The following is a 20,212-nucleotide window of genomic DNA, read 5'->3' on the forward strand; positions in this document are numbered from 1 at the left end:
CTCTGTCTTGTGTATTTTAGTTCCATGCCGTAGTTTCATTTTCTCCACCTTTCGTTTGATTGCTCACTCCTGTCCCTTTGTTAAGTTCATGTATTTAAACCATGTCTGATTCCCTGTGTTTTTGCTATTCATTGCATGCATTTGTGTGGAATATATTGAATGTTTGAATGTATTGGATGTATGTAAGCCCATCTTTGTTTCTAAGCCTCTGTGTCTGTTAGCCTGTTTGATTCTAGCTGTTTTGTTTTTCCTTAGCCTCCGTATGTTACTTCTTAGTTTCTGTTATAGCCTGCTTTCCCTGTTTGCCTTTGTGTGTTTTTGGTTTGTCATTACTTCCCTTCGTTTATTCTAGCCCTTGGTTTATTTATCATGTATTCTCTGACTCTCCGTATTGGTAATATGACCCTGGGCTATCCTAATGACCACGACTTTGGATTTGCCCCTAATAAATCTCGCTCTTCTCTGCGCGTGTCCGCCTCCTTATTAATGGGGCTGGGGATGTAAATAAAAGAACACAGCTTTTTCAGTTAATCCAATTTAAAGGAATTGACGTAGAAACTCAGAGTGATAGACAGAATGAAGCAAAGTGGCTGAGAGAGTGAGAAGGTAAAGCTTTTCTTAGTCACAACAGAACCATGTCTGGGGGCGTGGCTATGTCACGTCTGGGGCCATGGCTCTGCCCGTTCCCAACAGCTGGGTTCCACAATTTGTAGTGGAGGATACTGAGGCTCTTAAAGTAGTCGACCTGCTTGGGATATGTGCCTTGAAGTCTGGTACTCTACTCTCAGATCCTGTGGAGATTCATAGAAGAGCAGCACAATTTTACACTAGGCTATATATCAGTGAATATAAATCACACCAAGAGTCGGAAAATATTTTCTTAGATGGTTCTCCTCAGGTAGAAGAAGAGGCTGTATTGGGTCTCGAGGGGCCACTGTCCCTGGTGGAGTTGCAGGATGTCCTTCAGAGCATGGAAGGTGGTATTGATGGTATTGATGGACTGCCAGTGGAGTTTTACAAATCCTTCTGGTGTGTGGTTGGAGAGGATGTGCTGGAGGTTATGAACGACAGTCTCACAAAAGGGAGCACTCTTTATTTGTAGGTATAATTACACACAGAAGAAGAAAGCGCAATGTCAACTTCTGAATTTCATTTTATGGCAATCTAAGATGGCAGTGTGGATCAGTAGGAAGTGTTTAATTGAGGGTCAGAGAGACAGCAGTATTGTAAATGTGTTTAAAAGATTGGTGAAGAGTCGTATAGTGTTAGATTTTAAGTTTTATTCTGCTATGAATGATATGACTACTTTTGGAAATATTTGGGGTTACAATGATGTTTTGTGCTCTGTGACAGATGAGGAAGTGGGTTTTGCTGTTTCTTTAATTTAAATGTTCTTTTTCCTTTTTGAAATTGTATGCTGTGTTTGAATGTGTATGAATATCATAATTGATTATTAAACGTTATTGAGAAATCTCAGAATGTCTCTCTGTCCTTCTCCGTCTGGGTCCCTGTAGGGCGCTCTCTCTCTCTCTCTCTCTCTCTCTCTCTCTCTCTCTCTCTCTCTCTCTCTCTCTCTCTCTCCCACTTCTCCATCTGGAGTCCAGGTCTCGGAGAGGGAGAGAGAGAGAGAGAGAGAGGGAGGTGACCCAGACGCCAGATTGAGGGAGAGACAGTGGAACAGAGAGAGGGATGTGCGCACAGGCACCCAGACTCCGCATGGAAAGAGAAAGATGGAGAGAGAGAGATGGAGGGCTGCACGGCGACCCAGACTCCAGATGGACAGATGGAGTGAGAGAGAGAAATAGAGGGAGAGAAAGAAAGAGGGTGAGCCGCATGGGGACCCAAACTCCAGATGGAAAGAGAGAGAGAAAGAGAGAGTAAGTAAGAAAATGTAAGTTCAAGTAAAAAAAATCATAAATTCTCCAACCCCAATCAACTTCAAAACACTCAACTGAATTTCCCTTAGAAACCTATATAAGGAAAAACAGGAAATTATTTTCCCTCCAAAACAACATGGAAGCTTCTCCACAAAAAAAAAAAATTCACAGGTATTTATTTTTCTCTTAACCTGTTTTACTTGCTTCATTAAAATATACAAACGTTCCTGGCCAGATAAACATTATACTTAAACTCTAGTAATATATTATAAGAACAATATTTAATCTCAAATACTTACACATATTTCTCTTCCTCTGCAGGTCCTCACTAAATAACACTATTTCCATGTTAACCATCACTTAATAAATCACATCATCAATAAAGTTTTACGAAACAATTCCTGTGTGTTAATTTACATGCACACATATATATACACACACAGCACATGTGTATCTCTAACACAGTCCATATGTACACACTGTGGTGGAGGGTAACTGTCACAAGACTTTACACTCATACTGTGTACAACATCTCTATCTCTGTCACTCCGACATTCAGAAAACAGAATGAGAAACCTTTCACAGTTTCCAAAGATTTCCACCTGATTGGAAAGATTTCTGTAGATTTGTACAGAGTTTAACACAGTGAGGTTATGATTCCACAGCATGTGTAACTTGTAGAACAGTATTTATTTCATATGTACAGAAATCAACTGCAGCTCAGTCCTTTATTGGAGCATCATTTATTGTGTGTGGTGTGTGTGTGGTGTCCTTTGTTGGAGCATCAGAGTTCTGGTTTACAGATTGTCATTTATACTGTGTGTGAGTGTCAGAGAGAGAGAGAGAGAGAGAGAGAGAGAGAGAGAGAGAGAGAGAGAGACAGGTGTATTGTGTGTGGGAATGAAGAAAGAAGTGTGTGAGAGGCTGCGTGTGTGAAAGAGGTGTGTATGTGAGAGACAGGTGTACAGTGCATGTTTGTGTGTGTGTTTGTGAGAGAGAAAGAGAGAGGTGGATTGTGTGTGTGTTCGTGTGAGTGAGTGTTGTGTGCATGAGACAAAGTGAGAGGTATAGAGTGTGACAGAGAGAGATGTGTAGTGTGTATGTGTGAGAAAGAGAAACGTAGTGTGTGTAAGAGTATTTGTGTGAGAGAAAGAGAAAGGTGTAGAGTGTGTCAATGTGTGTGTGTGTGTGTGTGTGTGTATGAAAGTGTAGCGGTTAAACATTTTAATAAATTGTCAGTAACAGTTGATAAGGTTAATTGGGGCACGACCCTGATTAACAGGAAAATATTTATGAATTTTAAATAATTTATTAGTGATTAATAATTCAGTCTCGAATCATGAGAGTCGCCAATTTGATATGTGATTATTGCACGTCTACCAAACATTATAATATCACTCTGGGCTCGCAGACGTTATAACCAAAGTATGTTTATTGAATAAGCAGAGATAAGAAAAACAATCATTGACTAGGATTCTATTAATGACCAGGAGTGTCTAGTTCATTAGACTCACTATAACGATCATAACCGTGTGAAAATGATCACTGATGATTTGTGGTGAATAAAAGTAGCTAACTAGGCTAATAACGAAAAAAGAAAAGTGAAACTGTGTTAAGCAACCTGTGGGAATGACCAACTGGCAATCTACTACTATCTAATCAACCAAAACAAGACAAATTAAACTTATTAATCAAACAAGAGTCGTGGTGAGAGAAGATGCGTGAAGTGTAATAGATGTGTCAGGGGGAAAAGGGGAAACCATTGAAGCAGCTGAAGGGGGAACTAATTCTAGGAGTAAGGAGGTTGTATCACAGGTGAGAGGAAAGAGTTAACTAATCTAATCTGATGTATAAACAATAAAGTTACTAAAGTTACAACCGGTAACATAAAAAGGGAAATGCCTGTTCTCACGACTCACTGGCGCTCGACCACGTAAAACCGTCTTGGTGGCAAAGAGAGAGAGAACCAGCTTTCCATTCCCATATACACTGCACACATTGAACATCTACCTGTGTTGGTGTGTCCATTTTATTTTTTCTGTGTGCTTCCTCAAATATTTTAACTGTTTGTGTACATCTGTAACGGTGAGTGGTAAGGAGGCAGACGCATGTGCAGAGAAGAGCAGGCTTTATTAAGGGCAAATCCAGAGTCGTAGTCGTTAGGATAGTCCAGGGTCATAGAGCCAACACGGAGATTTACGGGGATACATTATAAACCAAAACACATGAAGGCAAACAAGGGAAGCAGGCTGTAACAGAGGCTTGGAAACACGAAGGCTAAGACAAACAGTCAGACTAGGATACACAGAGTACAAACTTACAGATACAGATATGGGCTTTCAAAAATATCCAAACATTCAAACATCCAATACAACCACATTTAATAAACAGCCAAGACACAGAGAGTAAGACAGGGTTTAAATCAGGAACTTAACAAGACTAGAAACAAGGAACATGTGTGGAAAACAGATGAGGAGCAGAGAAAATGAAACCAAGAAATGGAACAACTAGGAAGTAAAAGAAAACAGACACGATCGGGAAACCACGGAGACAGTGACGCCAGGAGGGTGGATATATTTGACAACATCCAAAAGCCAACATGAAACACACTGCTGATATGATCTACAGAGTCATACACAAGTTTCAGACTCTCTCTCCTGGCACCCCAAACGTCACAATGGGAGATTTTAATCATTGTAATATGAGAGAGACTCTCAAAGATGTCCAGCAGTACATTATCTGCCCTACAAGAGGAAATAAAATCCTGGACCATGGTCATGTGTCTATAAAAATGCCAATAGAGCATCCAGGAACCCCCACTGGGTGTGTGTGACCACCACACTGTTCATCTGGTCCCAGTATATAGACCAGTTTTAAAGAGGGAGGAAACAAAGTCTAAAATGGTTCAGGTCTGGATTGACGATGCAGTGAAGTGTCTGCAGAGTTGTTTTGATTGCACAAACTGGTCAGTTAGGATTAACGGTTTTAATGGTGATAGGGAGAGACACCAGACCAGTTAGATTTAGTGATATGGAACTGGCTGAGGCACTTAATGGTTTTATTTGAGATTTGAACAGTCTCACTCTCTTCAGGTAAATAGAGTGTTCAGATATATACAAGTACACAGTAAAAACGAAACAATGTTCCTCCCGGACCATGGTGCAGCATTTAATCTTGTGTGTAGATGTGTGTGAGCTCACACTGGACCCCAACACAGCACACACACTTCTCTCTCTGTCTGAGGGGAACAGAAAGGTGACGCGTGTGGGGTGGGAGCAGTCATATCCTGATCATCCAGCGAGATTTGATTACTTGTATCAGGTTCTCTGTAGAGAGAGTCTGACTGGACGCTGTTACTGGGAGGTGGAGTGGAGTGAAGATGCTGCTCTAGCAGTGACATATAAAGGAATCAGCAGGAAAGGAGTCACAGATGACTGTGTGTTTGGATTCAATGTAAAGTCCTGGAGTCTGTACTGCTATGACAACAGTTACACTGTCTGGCACAATAAGAAGAGAACTGCCATCTCTGCCCCCTCCAGCTCCAACAGAGTAGGAGTGTATCTGGACTGGCCTGCCAGCACTCTGTCCTTCTACAGTGTCTCCTCTCACACACTCACACACTTACACACATTCCACCCCACATTCACTGAGTCCCTCTATGCAGGGTTTAGACTTTGGTGGTCTCATTCCTCAGTGTGTGTGAGAGAGCTAGGATAGCCTCCTGTGTCCTGGAGCAACACCAGAGTCTGCAGGGAAACACACACTCCTCTACACACACAATTGGTGAACATCATAATACACACATGCTTGCTGAGTATAAAACACATACACACACACACACACACACACACACACACACACACACACAATGCAATCATAATCTCACTGTGTTAAACTCTGTGTACAAATCTACACATTAAACGTGGAACTCTTTGGAAACTGTGAAAGGTTTTTCATTTTGTTTTGTGTGTGCTGGACTGATACAGGTGCAGATGTTATACACAGTATGAATGTAATGCCAATGTAAAAAGGATTTTTACAATAAAATACTGTCAACACTCAAAATCTCACACCAAAACACCAAAACAGCACACACAGGTCAAACTGGGGAAATAACACAGTAGACAGTTACATGCACTCACATCTCTCTCGTTCTCACACACTCAGATAAACACCCACAACACACACTGAGGTGCACCCACACACTCACATAGGCTCAATCAGCCAGGCCCCATAAAGGACCAGGGCCTAAATTTAATTTAAACAGAAACACATTCATTTCCATCATGTCATACTAAGGTCACTCCTTACAGTACATAATTAGGCCCACATGTCAATGTTATGAATTATGAATTTGTATCAAATTGCACTTAAACAAACCGTCAAGTGTTTCACCAGCTGTTAAACCTGCAAACAGTGTAACAAAAGACAAACAAAATGAGAAATTTGACAAAAAGTGACCTTAACAGGCTACAATATCACTACTAACAGCTATAGCTAAATACTATAACAGTCACAGATTAATATGAAAGCTTCATCTTACTTTTAGGTGTCATGGTACGGCCCCTCCCCCCTCAAGTCTGCGTGCATGTGCATGTCTGTGTGTTCGTATTGCCATGCCCTCTTGTGTTGTGATCCTTGTTGTGTGTAGTTGTCATGAGTGTATATAAGTCTCGTTTTGTATCGTCAAAGTTGTCGGTGTTTGATCCAAGTAGTGTTAATACGTGTATGTTTAATGTGTAAATAAAACGTATGCTTATGTTCGACGTGCCTCGTCCCCGCATCCTGCTTAACCCTCGTCCGTCACATTAGGAAATATGAAGTTTAACGCTATCTGTGAACCTATGGAAAGAGAAACACACCATTATCTTAACGCAGTGATTATAAAAGCATAATATTAACAAAGGGCTGAGGCATTGTTTCATTTACCCAGATACAAATAGGCTTTAGCTAGTTAATATTTTTGTATGCGTACTGTTATGTACCTGTCCAAGCTTATAACTGCATTTTACAGAGTTCAGATCATCAATGGTCAGTTTCTGAACACTGCTAACCAGGCATTTGTTTAAGTTATAAACCATTTTCAACAAAGTGTTAGCACTGTCATGGCAGTGGCATTGCTGTGAAACATCAGTAACAGTAGTGTTGCCGGGGTTTCATGTGTGCCAGTGTCATTGGTAGGTTAAGAAAAATAAAAAATACTGCTGACCTGGGATCAGAAACCGATGAGTCATAATGTACTAGACGATGGTTAACCTAAACCGTGTATGGAAACAGACAGGATATAGTCTTTAACTGAACATCTACAAGCTGTATCTACAAGGTAGGTGTTTCTATTAAAGTGGCTGGAGAGTGTATAGATTTTTGCTGGTTGGCCAGTGTAACTTGCAAAAACAAGCAATTTTGTGGAATACTCTCTTATGATTCAGCCAGTAGCCAATTAGGTCTCGTTTAAATATCTATTATATTGATTTGCATTGGCACATGGAATAAGTAAATTATAGTTGTGTAGACATAAAATGATTGATAGTACATTCCTGAGTCAATTTGGACTTGTCCCAAAGGTACAACTGCTGCTATATCTTGTAAGTTTATTTTGGCCAGCCCATAAAAATCTTTAGTTTCTTAATCCTTTTCCACCTGCACCTTTACAAACTTACAATTTAGGAAAAAAGAGAGAAAAAACTGATTTACCTTCACAGCTGTATGGGTAGTGGAACTAAATTGAATGTCTTCTTTGTTTTTTTCTAATATAGAGGTGACTGATTTCCATGTCATCTGACAGGCTGATTTTGTGTAGTGCAACTTCTCTCCAGAGAGACACTTCATGCATGCTTTTTCCTGAAAGCAGCCCAAGTGGTCGGGCTGAAACGGCCCCATCTTTTGGAGTTTTACAGTAGTCAACTTTAAAAAACAAATTAATAATAAAAAGACGAGGCTATTTAACATAACATTCATTGCATTAATACATAATTGATAGACCACATCCAATTACATTCTCAAATACTGAAGATGCCATTGTATTAAAAGGCAAAATCAATATTTGCTGTGGTGCTTTCACTGACTCACAGTTTATGTAAGAAAGTGTATTGTTAGCCATATGCTATTTGGAAATGATTTCATAGACAGTATTTATATAAATGTTCTTAGATACAATATATAAAATTCATTTACCAATGGACAAGATCTAAACAGTCAATCGAGTTTAGAGTTTAAAAACAAACATTTGTGCAAGTGCCATGTTTGTCATTTCAGTAATGGTTTGTTATGGTCGGTATAAAATATGTGCAGATTAAGATTAAGGGTAATTGTATCTCTTATGACACTAACGGTCATAGCACACATTTAATTAGGCTAATATTTTTACAAATAATACTTACACTGACAACCCTCCCTGAGAGTGCACACTAGTCTGCTTTCCAGTCAGGAAGGTCTTTATAGGTTGGGGAGGGAGGATGAAGATACTGAAGATACTGTGACCTCATCTGTTATAAACACTCCTGTGGATGGACTGAAATACATTTTAGAGCTACCATATTTTTCTGATAAATTGTAGCTATTGAAATAAGACAACCAATTCGATGACAATCATCATTCTTTTTAAATGGGCCAATACAAAATGCTCCCCATCAGAGAGAGCACAAGTATCAACTCTCTTGGTGGACTTAACCAGCACACCTTCCACTAATGTGTATGTCTCTGCTCTCTCAGCTGTATATGTAGCCACTCACCTCACCCTCACAGGCGCTGGCCTGGAATATGGAGATGCCAGTTTGGAAAACATTCTAAGGGATCAAGAGAAACAAACCAAAATTAATACCAAAATTGATGCCTAAACATTTTTAAAATCAGCATTAATGTACATTACTCAGGACTGTGTTAATAACATGTTTGAAAATGGACTTTGATAAAAGGAGCTTCTTTGCAGTTAATCAGATAACTCTGTATCCCCAGATAGTGAAGCTTAAGTGCTATTTAATTGTTGTTTGAAATAACAATCAGTCATTTTCAGTAGCACAGGTCATTGTACCGCAAATGTTAACTTCAGATGAAGTGGAAATGAATGGAGGGTAACCACAGAAAAGAAGAAGAGATCATCACTCACTATATATAACTTAATTCATTCATTCACCCACAACTGATAACCAAGATGTGTGAGAGAAAACTTGCACTGTGTCCGACACAGACAGGTTAACAAGCAGCTAGTTAGCTCAGTCTGTCGGTCTGGCCACTAACTTTGCCCATTAAATCTCGCTTTTACAGTAAAGTCTGGACGTACTGAGATGGGGAATAAAAGCCATAGAAAGAAATTGAGCGCAACACTTAGAAAAAAACAAATTGAAGGGAAAATGTAAAAAAGGGAGCCTGGCTTCACTTACCAAATGCTGTAAGTCAGAAGTGTGGCAGGGTGCTGGGACAGCAACGGGATGGCAACGGGAGAGCCAATAAAAATTGGAGAAGCACATTGGAACAGACCAATGGTGCTCTGCGGCCTTTTGGAGAATATTGGAACAGGCCAATGAGAGGACGCAAGCTCTCTGGAACATACTGGAACAGAAAATCAGGGTCAGTGGAATGAGTCAACATGTGGAGACGGACAGACCCACAAAAGATAAAGAAAATGAAAGCTAAACACGATAGAACCAATACACTGACAGAAACACAACTGGGAACAGCTTACAAGGCAACAACATGAAATGAAGAAGGACCTTAGTATAAATGGAGGCTTAGTACAATGAACGCAAGCTGAGTGAACAATAACCAGCGACAAGACTGGAGAGACACTAGAAATATATACACGAGTTAACAAGGAATATACACACGAGTTAACAAGGAATAAACACACGCGATAACAAGGAACAACTAGAAACAGGAGAAAACTGGCAGAACAACCAGACAAGGGGGAGTAACAGAAAAATCAAAACAAAGAAGCTCATGGAAAGAAAACCACGTTGTAAAGCCAAAACAGAGCTTGACAGGATTGCTAAAGTGACCGAGATGACAGGGAGGGGACAACCGTGACAATGCAGAGTAATAATAATAATAATTACTCAGATATGCAGGAATATACAGTGCAATAATAATTACTCAAACATGCAGGAACATACAGAGTAAAAGTTACTCAGGCCTACAGGAACATATAATTATTCAGTCATATAGGAAGAGTGTTCCAAAGTAGGACACTGAAGGCACTGACGTTTATACCTAAAATGTTTGTTGAAAGACATTTACTCTACAACACAGTGCTCCAATATTCCATCATCATCACCATCATCATCATCAGTCTTTTCACCCTCGTTGAAGCACACTGGGATGTGACGCAGCTTACATATGTAGTACAGACCTCATCCTGTATCTCATCATTACATATGTAGTACATACCTCATCCTGTATCTCATCATTACGTATGTAGTACAGACCTCATCCTGTATCTCATCATTACGTATGTAGTACAGACCTCATCCTGTATCTCATCATCATTACGTATGTAGTACAGACCTCATCCTGTATCTCATCATTACGTATGTAGTACAGACCTCATCCTGTATCTCATCATCATTACGTATGTAGTACATACCTCATCCTGTATCTCATCATTACATATGTAGTACAGACCCCATCCTGTATCTCATCATTACGTATGTAGTACAGACCTCATCCTGTATCTCATCATTACATATGTAGTACAGACCTCATCCTGTATCTCATCATTACATATGTAGTACAGACCTCATCCTGTATCTCATCATTACATATGTAGTACAGACCTCATCCTGTATTTCTTCAGCAGTGCTCAGTTTCTCACCTCACGATGATGCCTGGCTGGATATTCTAAACTCAACAGTGATACTGACACATATAACAACTCCAGCAACACAAACTTGTACAAGCACAAGACCCACAACCAAGCTAGTACCAGGTCAGTACTGTGTCACTACTATGCAGGTATTAGGTCAGAACTAGATCAGTACAGTACCAATAACAGGTCAGCACTACGCCAGATTCACAAATAGGGATTCTTTCTTTCTCTAGTCAAAGCCAAAGAAATACCTTTTTCAAATAAATACACATGGTTTCTAAAATTACTGTATAGTTGTATAAACAAGCACTTGAACAAGTAGTCAATGGTTAGGCTCCTGGGAGTGTGGATAGATTCTCCATGGATGTTTGTAACACATTTACAGATACTCATGACCAAGTGTACAAAGTAAACAATTACTTTCTACCCAGTAACAATTAAATAACAGAACAGAACAGATGTTAAAGTCCCATGTGATCAGCACACCTCTAACACCCTGTGGGCAGCTGGTCCACATGTCCTGTCAAACACAAAGATAATCAAGGTCCCTTTAAAGTAACACCACAGAGTATTTCTTGTTTTAGTAGTCAGTGTTTACCTGGTCATAATATTAACACAGGTCTCAAAAACAGACATGATTTGATTGGTTATTAGAGTACATCCAGGTTCTGATGATTCTAAACTCATAGGTGGTGGGAGGAAGTTAGCTAGTGTGTTTAATTGCACAGACAGTGAGGGAGGACAAAGTCTTTATTGTATTATAATGTCTCTGGTTAGGAGCAGAGCAGATGTACATGTATTTCCTAATGTCTCATTATCTCATATAGTGATTTAAAATTATAATAATACTAGTATTACTAACATGGTATACAAGATATTTGCTTTAGAAGATTTTTGCTGGACCCAGGAACGCTGCTTGGCACAGCGTGGTAAGTAGTGATGGCAAACGCACTGGCGCTTTCTTCCTAACTGTATCAAAAAAAGGTTCATTACTCACAGCTTCATGATACAGTGCACAATAGCGGCATCTGGTGGCCAAAACATCAAAGTGCTTTGTGCATCTGGTTGGCAAGGTAGCTTTATTTATTTAGGTATTTAGTTAGTTATCTATTTATTTATTTCCAGCTTTTAAAACTTGTGCATGTCTTCAAAATCTCATTGCTGATGTGGGTACATACATCCAGGGCAGAATACTTTGATGGCTGAATAATGTGATGTATTCTATTACAATACATAAAACAGTAATATATTCAGAATACATTTAGAATGCACCCAGAACACATCTTACTAAGTCATATTTAAGAGAAAAACAATTTTATATATTTTAAATTTAAGTTCTAAATTGTGAACAGCTTATCACTAAACAAAACTGATAAAATGCCATCAATTTATGACTGTATAAATTAAAGAATAATACATTATTATTATTATTATTATTATTATTATTATTATTATTATTATTATTATTATTATTATTATTATTATAGTGTTCTTATAAAATACTCTACCTTATTTGATGGCAAAAGTTAAGTGTTGAAAATTCAGAACGCTTTTTCTCACTATTTCCGGCTCTGTGGTCACGTGATCATTGTAGAACGACTCGCTCTGTATTGTGCGCTGCATCATGAAGCTTCGAGTGATGAACCTTTTTTTGATAGTTAGGAAAACATGAAACGTTACGTGTTTCAGGTTCAAGTTCGACATTTAACGGTGAGTTTAAAAGTGTTTATATGTCGATGTACTTCTGATTACCGTCCAAATATGCGAGCTAGCTGCCAGAAAGTCTGATTTATGAACGTAACTAGCCAACTACATAGATGATAAGTTAATAAGTAATATTTAGTGCAGCTGTTTTAAAGTTTGCATGTCTGCTAAGAACTCTGATTGTTCTCGCGGACTGTTGAACGGGTTCATGTGTTCATTTAGGGACTTTAGCTCGTCCCCCAGACCAGAGTCTTAACAAACATTATCGCGCTTGTGTGAGAAGCTGAGAGGAGACGCGAGTAGCTGCTTGTTGTGGCGCTTCGGCTCATCTCCATATGAGTCATGGACTTGTGAGTATCGGAACAACCAGCCCCGTGTGTCTCAGACGCTTCATTCTCCACTTGTGCACCAACGAGTTAAGGAAAGGCCTTCTGATTTTGATCAATTTACAGTTTAGTAAAAGATTCAATAATTATAAGAAGCACAGGTACTGAATTAACTGGGTCAGTTACAAATAAAGTATCACCCAAATAAAGCATCAACTTATGAATTTATATTCACACTGTGATACCAGGAAAGAATGTGAGAGTGGAGATCCCTGTCAAGTTCCTCTGGAGAGCTTAAAGTAAACTGAAATATATCCATTAGTGTGTCCTGCTGCGTCAGGTTTATTATAAAGTACTTTAATCCACTTAAGTTTCACCAAATTCAAAAGTCTCCAGCACCTTGAACAAGTACCCCCACTACACACAATCAAATGCCTTTTCAGCATCAAAAGAGATCTCAGCCACAGGAATACTGGCATCAGATACCGCCCACATTATAGTAATGGCACACCTAATATTATCAGAGGAATTTGTTTTGAATAAAACTGACCTGGTCCTTATGGATCAATGACACAATTACTCCATCTAATCTATCTGCCAAAATCTTGGACACTATTTTAGAATCAAGAGTTATTAAGGAGATTGGCCTACAATCACCAGGGTCTTTATCTTTCTTTAATATTAAGGTAATTAGGAACTGAGACTCTGCTTTTCTAAATTAAAATCACACATATAAATAGTTTGTCTTCATTTTTGAATTTTGAAAGATTCAGCTGGGAAATATTGTAACATTAGAAATGAAAAAAGATGAAGGTTAGAACAGGGGAAGTTGAGTTGGTTCCTAATTTTCAGGATCAGTTTGCTTTGCGTATATAAGGGTCACTGACAGGTTTTCTTTTGGTGGGTCTTACCAAGCACAGGGCCCACATCACTGAGTGAAGTGTCTGTGTGACGCAGGTGTCTGGTGTGTGTGTGCTCACCATGGCTGGCACATCCCTGCCCTGCAGGTATCAGTCATGGTTAAGGTCAACAACCAGACTCAGTACCGTTACAGCCAGGACTCACCGGTGGTGTTTGTGGGTGGGCTGCCCCACTCTGGCACCACACTGATGTAGGACATTCTCATATGTAACACTTTTACTGAGTGTGTGTGTGTACAGTTGGTTATGTGCTGTGAGTGATGTGTAACACTGTTACTGAATGTGTGTGTGTTGGGTTGGTTATGAGCTGTGAGTGATGTGTAATGCTGTTAATGAATGTGTGTGTGTGTAGGGTTGGTTATGTGCTGTGAGTGATATGTAACACTGTCCATACAATCTCAGGTCTCTCCTGTTTCACACCTTGTTTCTGATGGATTTGATCTTGTTTTCTCAGCCATAATCTGAGAAACATTTATCACTTCTTTGGTTCTGCAATACAAAAATTGAGTTTTAAATAAAAACTTTACATTTTTAAAGCAACATTACATATTTATTCAGTTTGTCCTCTAACATAAATCCACCGATCAATTTTTTTTTCTTTCAATGTGTTGTTTTTACTTGCTAAAAATTTAAAATGATTATTTCACATGTATCATTTCCATAGACATTCCCAAATTATCAAACACTTAAAACACCTCAAACATCATTAAGCAAAGTATTAATTTTGTGTCTGTTGTTACTGTAATGAATAGTGTTCAAACTGAGACTTAACATTTCCTTATTCAAAATATCAAAAATATCAAATCAGACTGTAATCGACAGTTTCAAGATAAACAGATGTATGTAAAAGATTATATTTTGGTAACAATGTAACAGATATCAAAATACAGTAATAAATTTAAACAAAAAGTTCCATAAAACATGATTTCTTCTTGTATTTCAAAATAAACAGCATGACATCTTATATGCCAGAGATAAATAACACATGGCAGGTCTTTACCCATAAGGCACTGCAAGGGAAATGTTTGGATTTACAAAGGCACAGAGAATAAACACCTAATTAATATTCATGAGAAAAGTTTAAAACATGTTTGTAGTACTGACAGAGGAATGAAAAATAAATTTTGTAAAGACAAACATTAAGCAACTTCTGGCAGAAAATTCCATTTTGTACTGACATTTGTTTATCTACCCCTTCCAAGCTTTCATTAATTTTAATCACACTCATGTATGCAATCCTTCTATCAATTTTTCATTCCTCCATCATTACTCAGAAATGAATGCACTGATATTTTATCTCCCTGAATTCTAAGGCTACAGCCACCAGGCTTGGCAGAGACTCAACAGTGGACCTCAAGCACCAAACTGCATATTATACCAACAGCACTCATTTGTTTACTCCTCCTCTCCTCTCCTTTCATTAATCCCTTTATCAAATGTTCATTTTATTACTAATATAATAAATGTAGTTAAGTACATATCTGCACTTCATAAAGAAAATTATACTGATTGTAAACATTGAGTTGTATTTCTATCTTTACTTTATAGTTACTTAATGCCTGTTGATTCATCTTCCTTCAATATGTTTCTCAGCTCTAACTCTAGTGATCTTGTCATGAGCCAGATTACAGACACTGGTAACTAGCAGCTGCATTTAATAATAGCCAGCTGGTGAAACAATAAACACCACAGGGTCTGTCAACCTTGCTCAAAACCAAATGACATGAAGGAGGTCTGTTTCCATAATACAACGCTTTGAAATGAATGCAGCATTATAGCACTGGGAAAACCAACCAAAACAACTGACCATAATCACCAAGACCACAAGAAGTTTTGAAAATATAACCTGAACAATAAGGGAGACTCTTAAATAAAACATGTTGACAAATAGCAACTAAACTATTCAAAGATGCTACAGACAAAATTGCTGGTTTTTCCATGAGCTGACAAAAGTATTTACATGTGCATTAAATTACATCACAGGATCTCACAGTAATACTTACATAAACAGCTTTACGATTTACAGTACTGGGCAGATGCTCTTATAGTGACTGATGTATATTTATCAGTATGACATCATGTGTCCTCTCTGAGGATCAAACCATGATTCTGGAGATGTATCTTACTGTACCTGCTCTACCAGGTGAGCTTCAGGAGTGCTAACGTCATAAAACTCTGATCATGTATGACTGAACATACATTGATCTTTGACCCCTGAATGGTACAGAGAAAGGCAGTGTGGGTACATACGCGTGTGTGTGTGTGTGTGTGTGTGTGTGTGTAAGAGCCAAATCATTTATCATCTCTCAGACTTCATGGTTATTATTGGGAGATCACCTCTGCTCCTCAACTGAGTGGTTTAGTCCATTCATATTAACTCCTCTGTTGCCATGGTTACTATTCCATTCACTGTACTTCCTTTCTGGAGCTCCTGAATTTTTTTTCCTCAGCTGCACAATCACCAGCACTGCTGCCACAAGCCCCGCCCCCGTCAGAGCCAGGAGCACCGTCAACACCGTCACTGTGGAGCTCTGATCTGGACATGGCTGGACTTCTGTAACACACACACACACAGACAAAAATGGTCAGAAATTACGAACCACTATTTAAACAGTACAGAGTTATAATTATATGTGTATGTATCAGAGTGAACATGACAGGATCGAGAGGGATTGTGGGATTCATTTACATATTAACACAGCATAATTACTACAGTGAACAGTGATATTGGGGGTGAAGTATTTGTAAATTTACTAAGGGTTGTATGTAGTGGGTTGAGCATCAGGAGCAGACAAGGCCAAACTAAAAAAACATAAGCCACACTAGAAATAAAAATTATTATTTTAGTTGGTTACTTTTATTTAGTGCCTTTCTCAAACTCAAGGACGCTTTGCAGGCAGACGTCAGCTTTTACACTCAGATCACTCACAGACAGATGAGAAGCAGTAGCCAATTTACACACAGTGTTCTCTCTATCACAAACCACAGCCCCCTGGGGGACTGAACCAGGTGTAGGGGCAGTGGAGGAGGTTTAGACCAGGACAGAGTACCAACCATCACTGAACACACACACACACGCACACAAATCTATCTATCTATATTCATGCACAACTCACATTGATACAGTTTTAGAGTATCCAGTCATCCTAACCGCCATGTTTTTGGGAGGACCCCAGAGGAAACCTACACAGATTCAGGGAGAACACGGAAACTCCACCCAGAGAGGGACTCAGAGGCTGAGAGGCAAACATGCCAACCATCAAGCCCTGCTGCCCAAAACAACCAACTGTCCCAACTGAACACAAACAAAATTAAGTACAATAACCTTCTCTACTCCCAAAAACAAACAAACAGAAGTAAAGAACTGAGAAAATAAAAAAGGTGTCAAACTTCCCAACTACGATTCACACAGGACTACTACAATACACTACACACAGAATAATATTTACCACAGTGAACACGACCAGAAAAAGGGGAAGCGATAAGTCAGAATGATTTAACAAGCAGAGGCCCAAAACCACAACAATCGGCAAACAACACTCACTGAACAAACACAAGCAGCCCCAGCAACAGTGGATATGAATCGCAGCCTGTTGCTTCTTCTCGGGCTTCCCCTTATGCGTGCGGTAGAATGAGGCAGCAGCCCAGGACAATTCCAGCACAGGACAGAAGACTTGATCAGGTGGAGGAGGAGCATCATGAAGGGGAGGAGCCACAGGATGTAACATAAACGTAAACAAACACAAATAACCCTACCCATAACGCAAACAGGGTTATAACACCTTCAAATACCAACACTTCAATTTTTCTGACTCATCACTCATGATTATTTTGGTACGAATAAGCAGGTATCACACCAAGTGCCGTAAAACATCAGTGGCTGAATCCAGGAGTGTCCATGTGAGAATCCACCACAAAGAGTCCAGTGAAAATCAACCGGGGATATGCTTAGATAAACAGGACCTCAACTAAGACCAAGACCTCAAACTATGACACTCAGTCCATGCTGTTTACATGATCCTAGCATTCATAGTCAAACTAATACTGAACCACTGATGTGCATGTAAACATAGTTACTGATACTATGCACAACCCCCTCCCCAACATAGTAATTCTAGGCAACATTAAAACCACAGTAACCACACTTACCTTCCACAGTAACTGTGTATGTCTGAATAATTTCTTCATTCTTCATGTCTCTGATGCTGTAAACTCCACTATCAGATGGTGTGGTTCCTTGCAGCTCCACAGCAGAGATGAGCGACACTCTCCGAGTGTATTCAGGTTTACACTTCAGTGAGTGTCCAGCCACTGTGCAGATCTGTCCACTAGAAGGAGCAGCTGCACCTGTGCTGTTATAAATCACCTCCACTGACTCTGATAGGAGCAAATCCAGCACCAAAGGTTCATCAGGCTTAATCTGAACTGAAGAATTACAGGCTGTGGAAAAAAAACAATTAGAAACTTCAATGTAATATACAACTGATTTGACCATGTAACCTCAGAACTGCAAATCTGATATAAACATTTAGCTCCTTCTGTTTTTCCCCAACATATTACTCCATATAAATAAAGTTCTGTCTAGATGAATAATGGTTTAGTAACAATAACTAGGTAATCCATTGAGGACACTTACCCTCTATCTGTAGACTCACATCACAGATGTCTTTACCACTACAGGTGCAGGTGTACAAGGACCTCTTAGTGTAATCAGCATCAGTGATGGTGAGGGAGAGATCTCCCTTCAGGTACTGATCATGGGACATGTGAAATCCCTCCTCTAACTGGCAGGATGTCTGGTTACACTAAGCCAGAATGTCATGTGGTTTATGATATAAAGTCCATGTGACCAGACCAGAACACAGCTGAGTGCAGGGGAGAGTAGCAGCATCATGAAGATTCACCTTTACTGAAGGAAAAGAGCCTGAAAGAGACATTAGGAAAAGAGAGTTTAAAATGTTACACTGGTTCTTGAAAGTTTAGGAACTCTTTAGAAGTTTCTATATTTCTGCATATATATGAACTAAAACTTCATCAGATTGTCAAGCAAGTCCTGAAAGTAGAAAGAAAAACAAATCAAACTAATTCAACCAAATATTAGACCCAATATTAGTCTATAATAATATTATTTATAGAGGAAAATGACCCAATGTTTCATATCAAGGCAAATATTGTTTACAAGTTGATATTTATTATTTAGAATGTTATTTATTTTATTTTATCTGTCATTTCCATGCATGATACAGCATATATAATACATCCCACACAAAAAATAATTCCCTACACAACTGAACCACAGTACCACAGTGGCTTTTAATGAAAAAATATCAGATTGGTATTGATATCAGACGACATTCAAATGCAAGACATCAGTATCAGATCAGTAAAGAGAAACTGGTATCATGCTCTCTCTATAAATACAGTAAAACAAAAAATAATCAACCATTCACTCTGGCTACTTAAATATTCTTGGTTACTCAAAGATGCATTTCTGTGTAAGAGCAGAACTGATTGATACTGCTCATTAGTACGGCTGCAGGGACATCTGTGCCTTCTATGTATATGTCTACATGACCATTCTGGTGATCTTTTAATGAAAGGCTTCTGAAATGCAAGTCTATTAGCAAAATGACAGGAAATCTGTCCAATTAAATTTATTAATTTTATGTTTCTCACTCCGGGGGCGGGCCTATAGCAGCCTGAACCTTCTCAGTGTTCTGAAGAAAGGGTTACAACATTATTAGTAAAGGATCACTGTGTTCATGCTACCTTAGCCAGCTGACTATGAATGGGGTCTATGAGTGAGACAGACACTGTTGTTATACAGTAGGTACGACGAGCCGAGCATCCACAGTGAGTTATACAGTACAGTTCTCATGAATAGCAGCAATGCAATAAATATGTTTACAATCCTTTTAAATGTTAAAAAAATGGATGATATTGTTTATGCTGTGCAGTGCAAAAATGAATTATTAAAAACAACCATCAGGATTTATAAATGTAATTAATTTTAATAATAATTTTATTAAATATAAAGAAGATTAAATAAAGATAAAGGTCAAGCCGGTACAATAGTCCGGTTAACACACCAAAGTCAAGGATGAAATTCTGATGACCTGAGAGAACCTGTTCTATCCACTTACCAGCTATGACTGTCAGCAGCTGTAACAGCAGAACACAGTGACACCTGCTCAGCATGACTGAGGAGACAAAAGAGAACCCAGTCAGTACTGTACAGAGGAGACAGGAGAACCCAGTCAGTACTGTACAGAGAAGACAGGAGAGCTCAGTCAGTACTGTACAGAGGAGACAAAAGAGAACCCAGTCAGTACTGTACAGAGGTGACAAAAGAGAACCCAGTCAGTACTGTACAGAGTAGACAGGAGAACCCAGTCAGTACTATACAGGTAGGAGCAGCTGAGTAAATCTCAGGGTGATCACTATTAGGAAAAAAGTCACCTATTTCCAGTACCCTTATTATACCACCTGCCATAAAAGAAATAGGACTAAATCCCACTACAACTCAGCAGCACAGTAATCCTCCTTTACCAGAGGGGGATTAGTCCAGGGTCCAGAACATCACAG

At 39.0% G+C, this 20,212-nt stretch overlaps 1 protein-coding gene and 2 long non-coding RNA genes across 4 annotated transcripts; 1 reads left to right on the forward strand and 2 right to left on the reverse strand.

Moving 5' to 3' along the window:
• Positions 1-5,486: 5,486 nt before the first annotated feature.
• Positions 5,487-9,406, reverse strand: LOC118241466 (uncharacterized). Of its 2 annotated transcripts, XR_014123325.1 has the most exons (8): positions 9,257-9,406; positions 8,609-8,662; positions 8,258-8,388; positions 7,572-7,781; positions 7,087-7,133; positions 6,649-6,719; positions 6,258-6,284; positions 5,487-5,687 (listed from the first exon to the last, which is right to left on the reverse strand). It is a non-coding gene; the product is annotated as an uncharacterized LOC118241466 (long non-coding RNA). The 2 variants fall into 2 exon arrangements; XR_004776097.2 differs by having other exon boundaries at positions 5,487-6,284.
• A 2,857-nt stretch (positions 9,407-12,263) lies between these two features.
• On the forward strand, positions 12,264-14,774 carry LOC118241464 (uncharacterized). Its single transcript, XR_004776093.2, has 3 exons — positions 12,264-12,387; positions 12,604-12,731; positions 13,665-14,774. It is a non-coding gene; the product is annotated as an uncharacterized LOC118241464 (long non-coding RNA).
• A 510-nt stretch (positions 14,775-15,284) lies between these two features.
• Positions 15,285-19,828, reverse strand: LOC113568951 (uncharacterized). Its single transcript, XM_035526525.2, has 4 exons — positions 19,771-19,828; positions 18,264-18,551; positions 17,777-18,067; positions 15,285-16,181 (listed from the first exon to the last, which is right to left on the reverse strand). The coding sequence occupies exons 2-4, from the start codon at positions 18,391-18,393 to the stop codon at positions 15,961-15,963; spliced, it is 642 nt and encodes a 213-aa protein (XP_035382418.1). The 5' UTR covers positions 18,394-18,551; positions 19,771-19,828; the 3' UTR covers positions 15,285-15,960.
• Between the last annotated feature and the right edge of the window lie 384 nt (positions 19,829-20,212).

Source organism: Electrophorus electricus, chromosome 1 (genome assembly GCF_041902795.1).
Source record: "Electrophorus electricus isolate QZ-2024a chromosome 1, ASM4190279v1, whole genome shotgun sequence".
Classification (NCBI taxonomy): Eukaryota; Metazoa; Chordata; class Actinopteri; order Gymnotiformes; family Gymnotidae; genus Electrophorus; species Electrophorus electricus.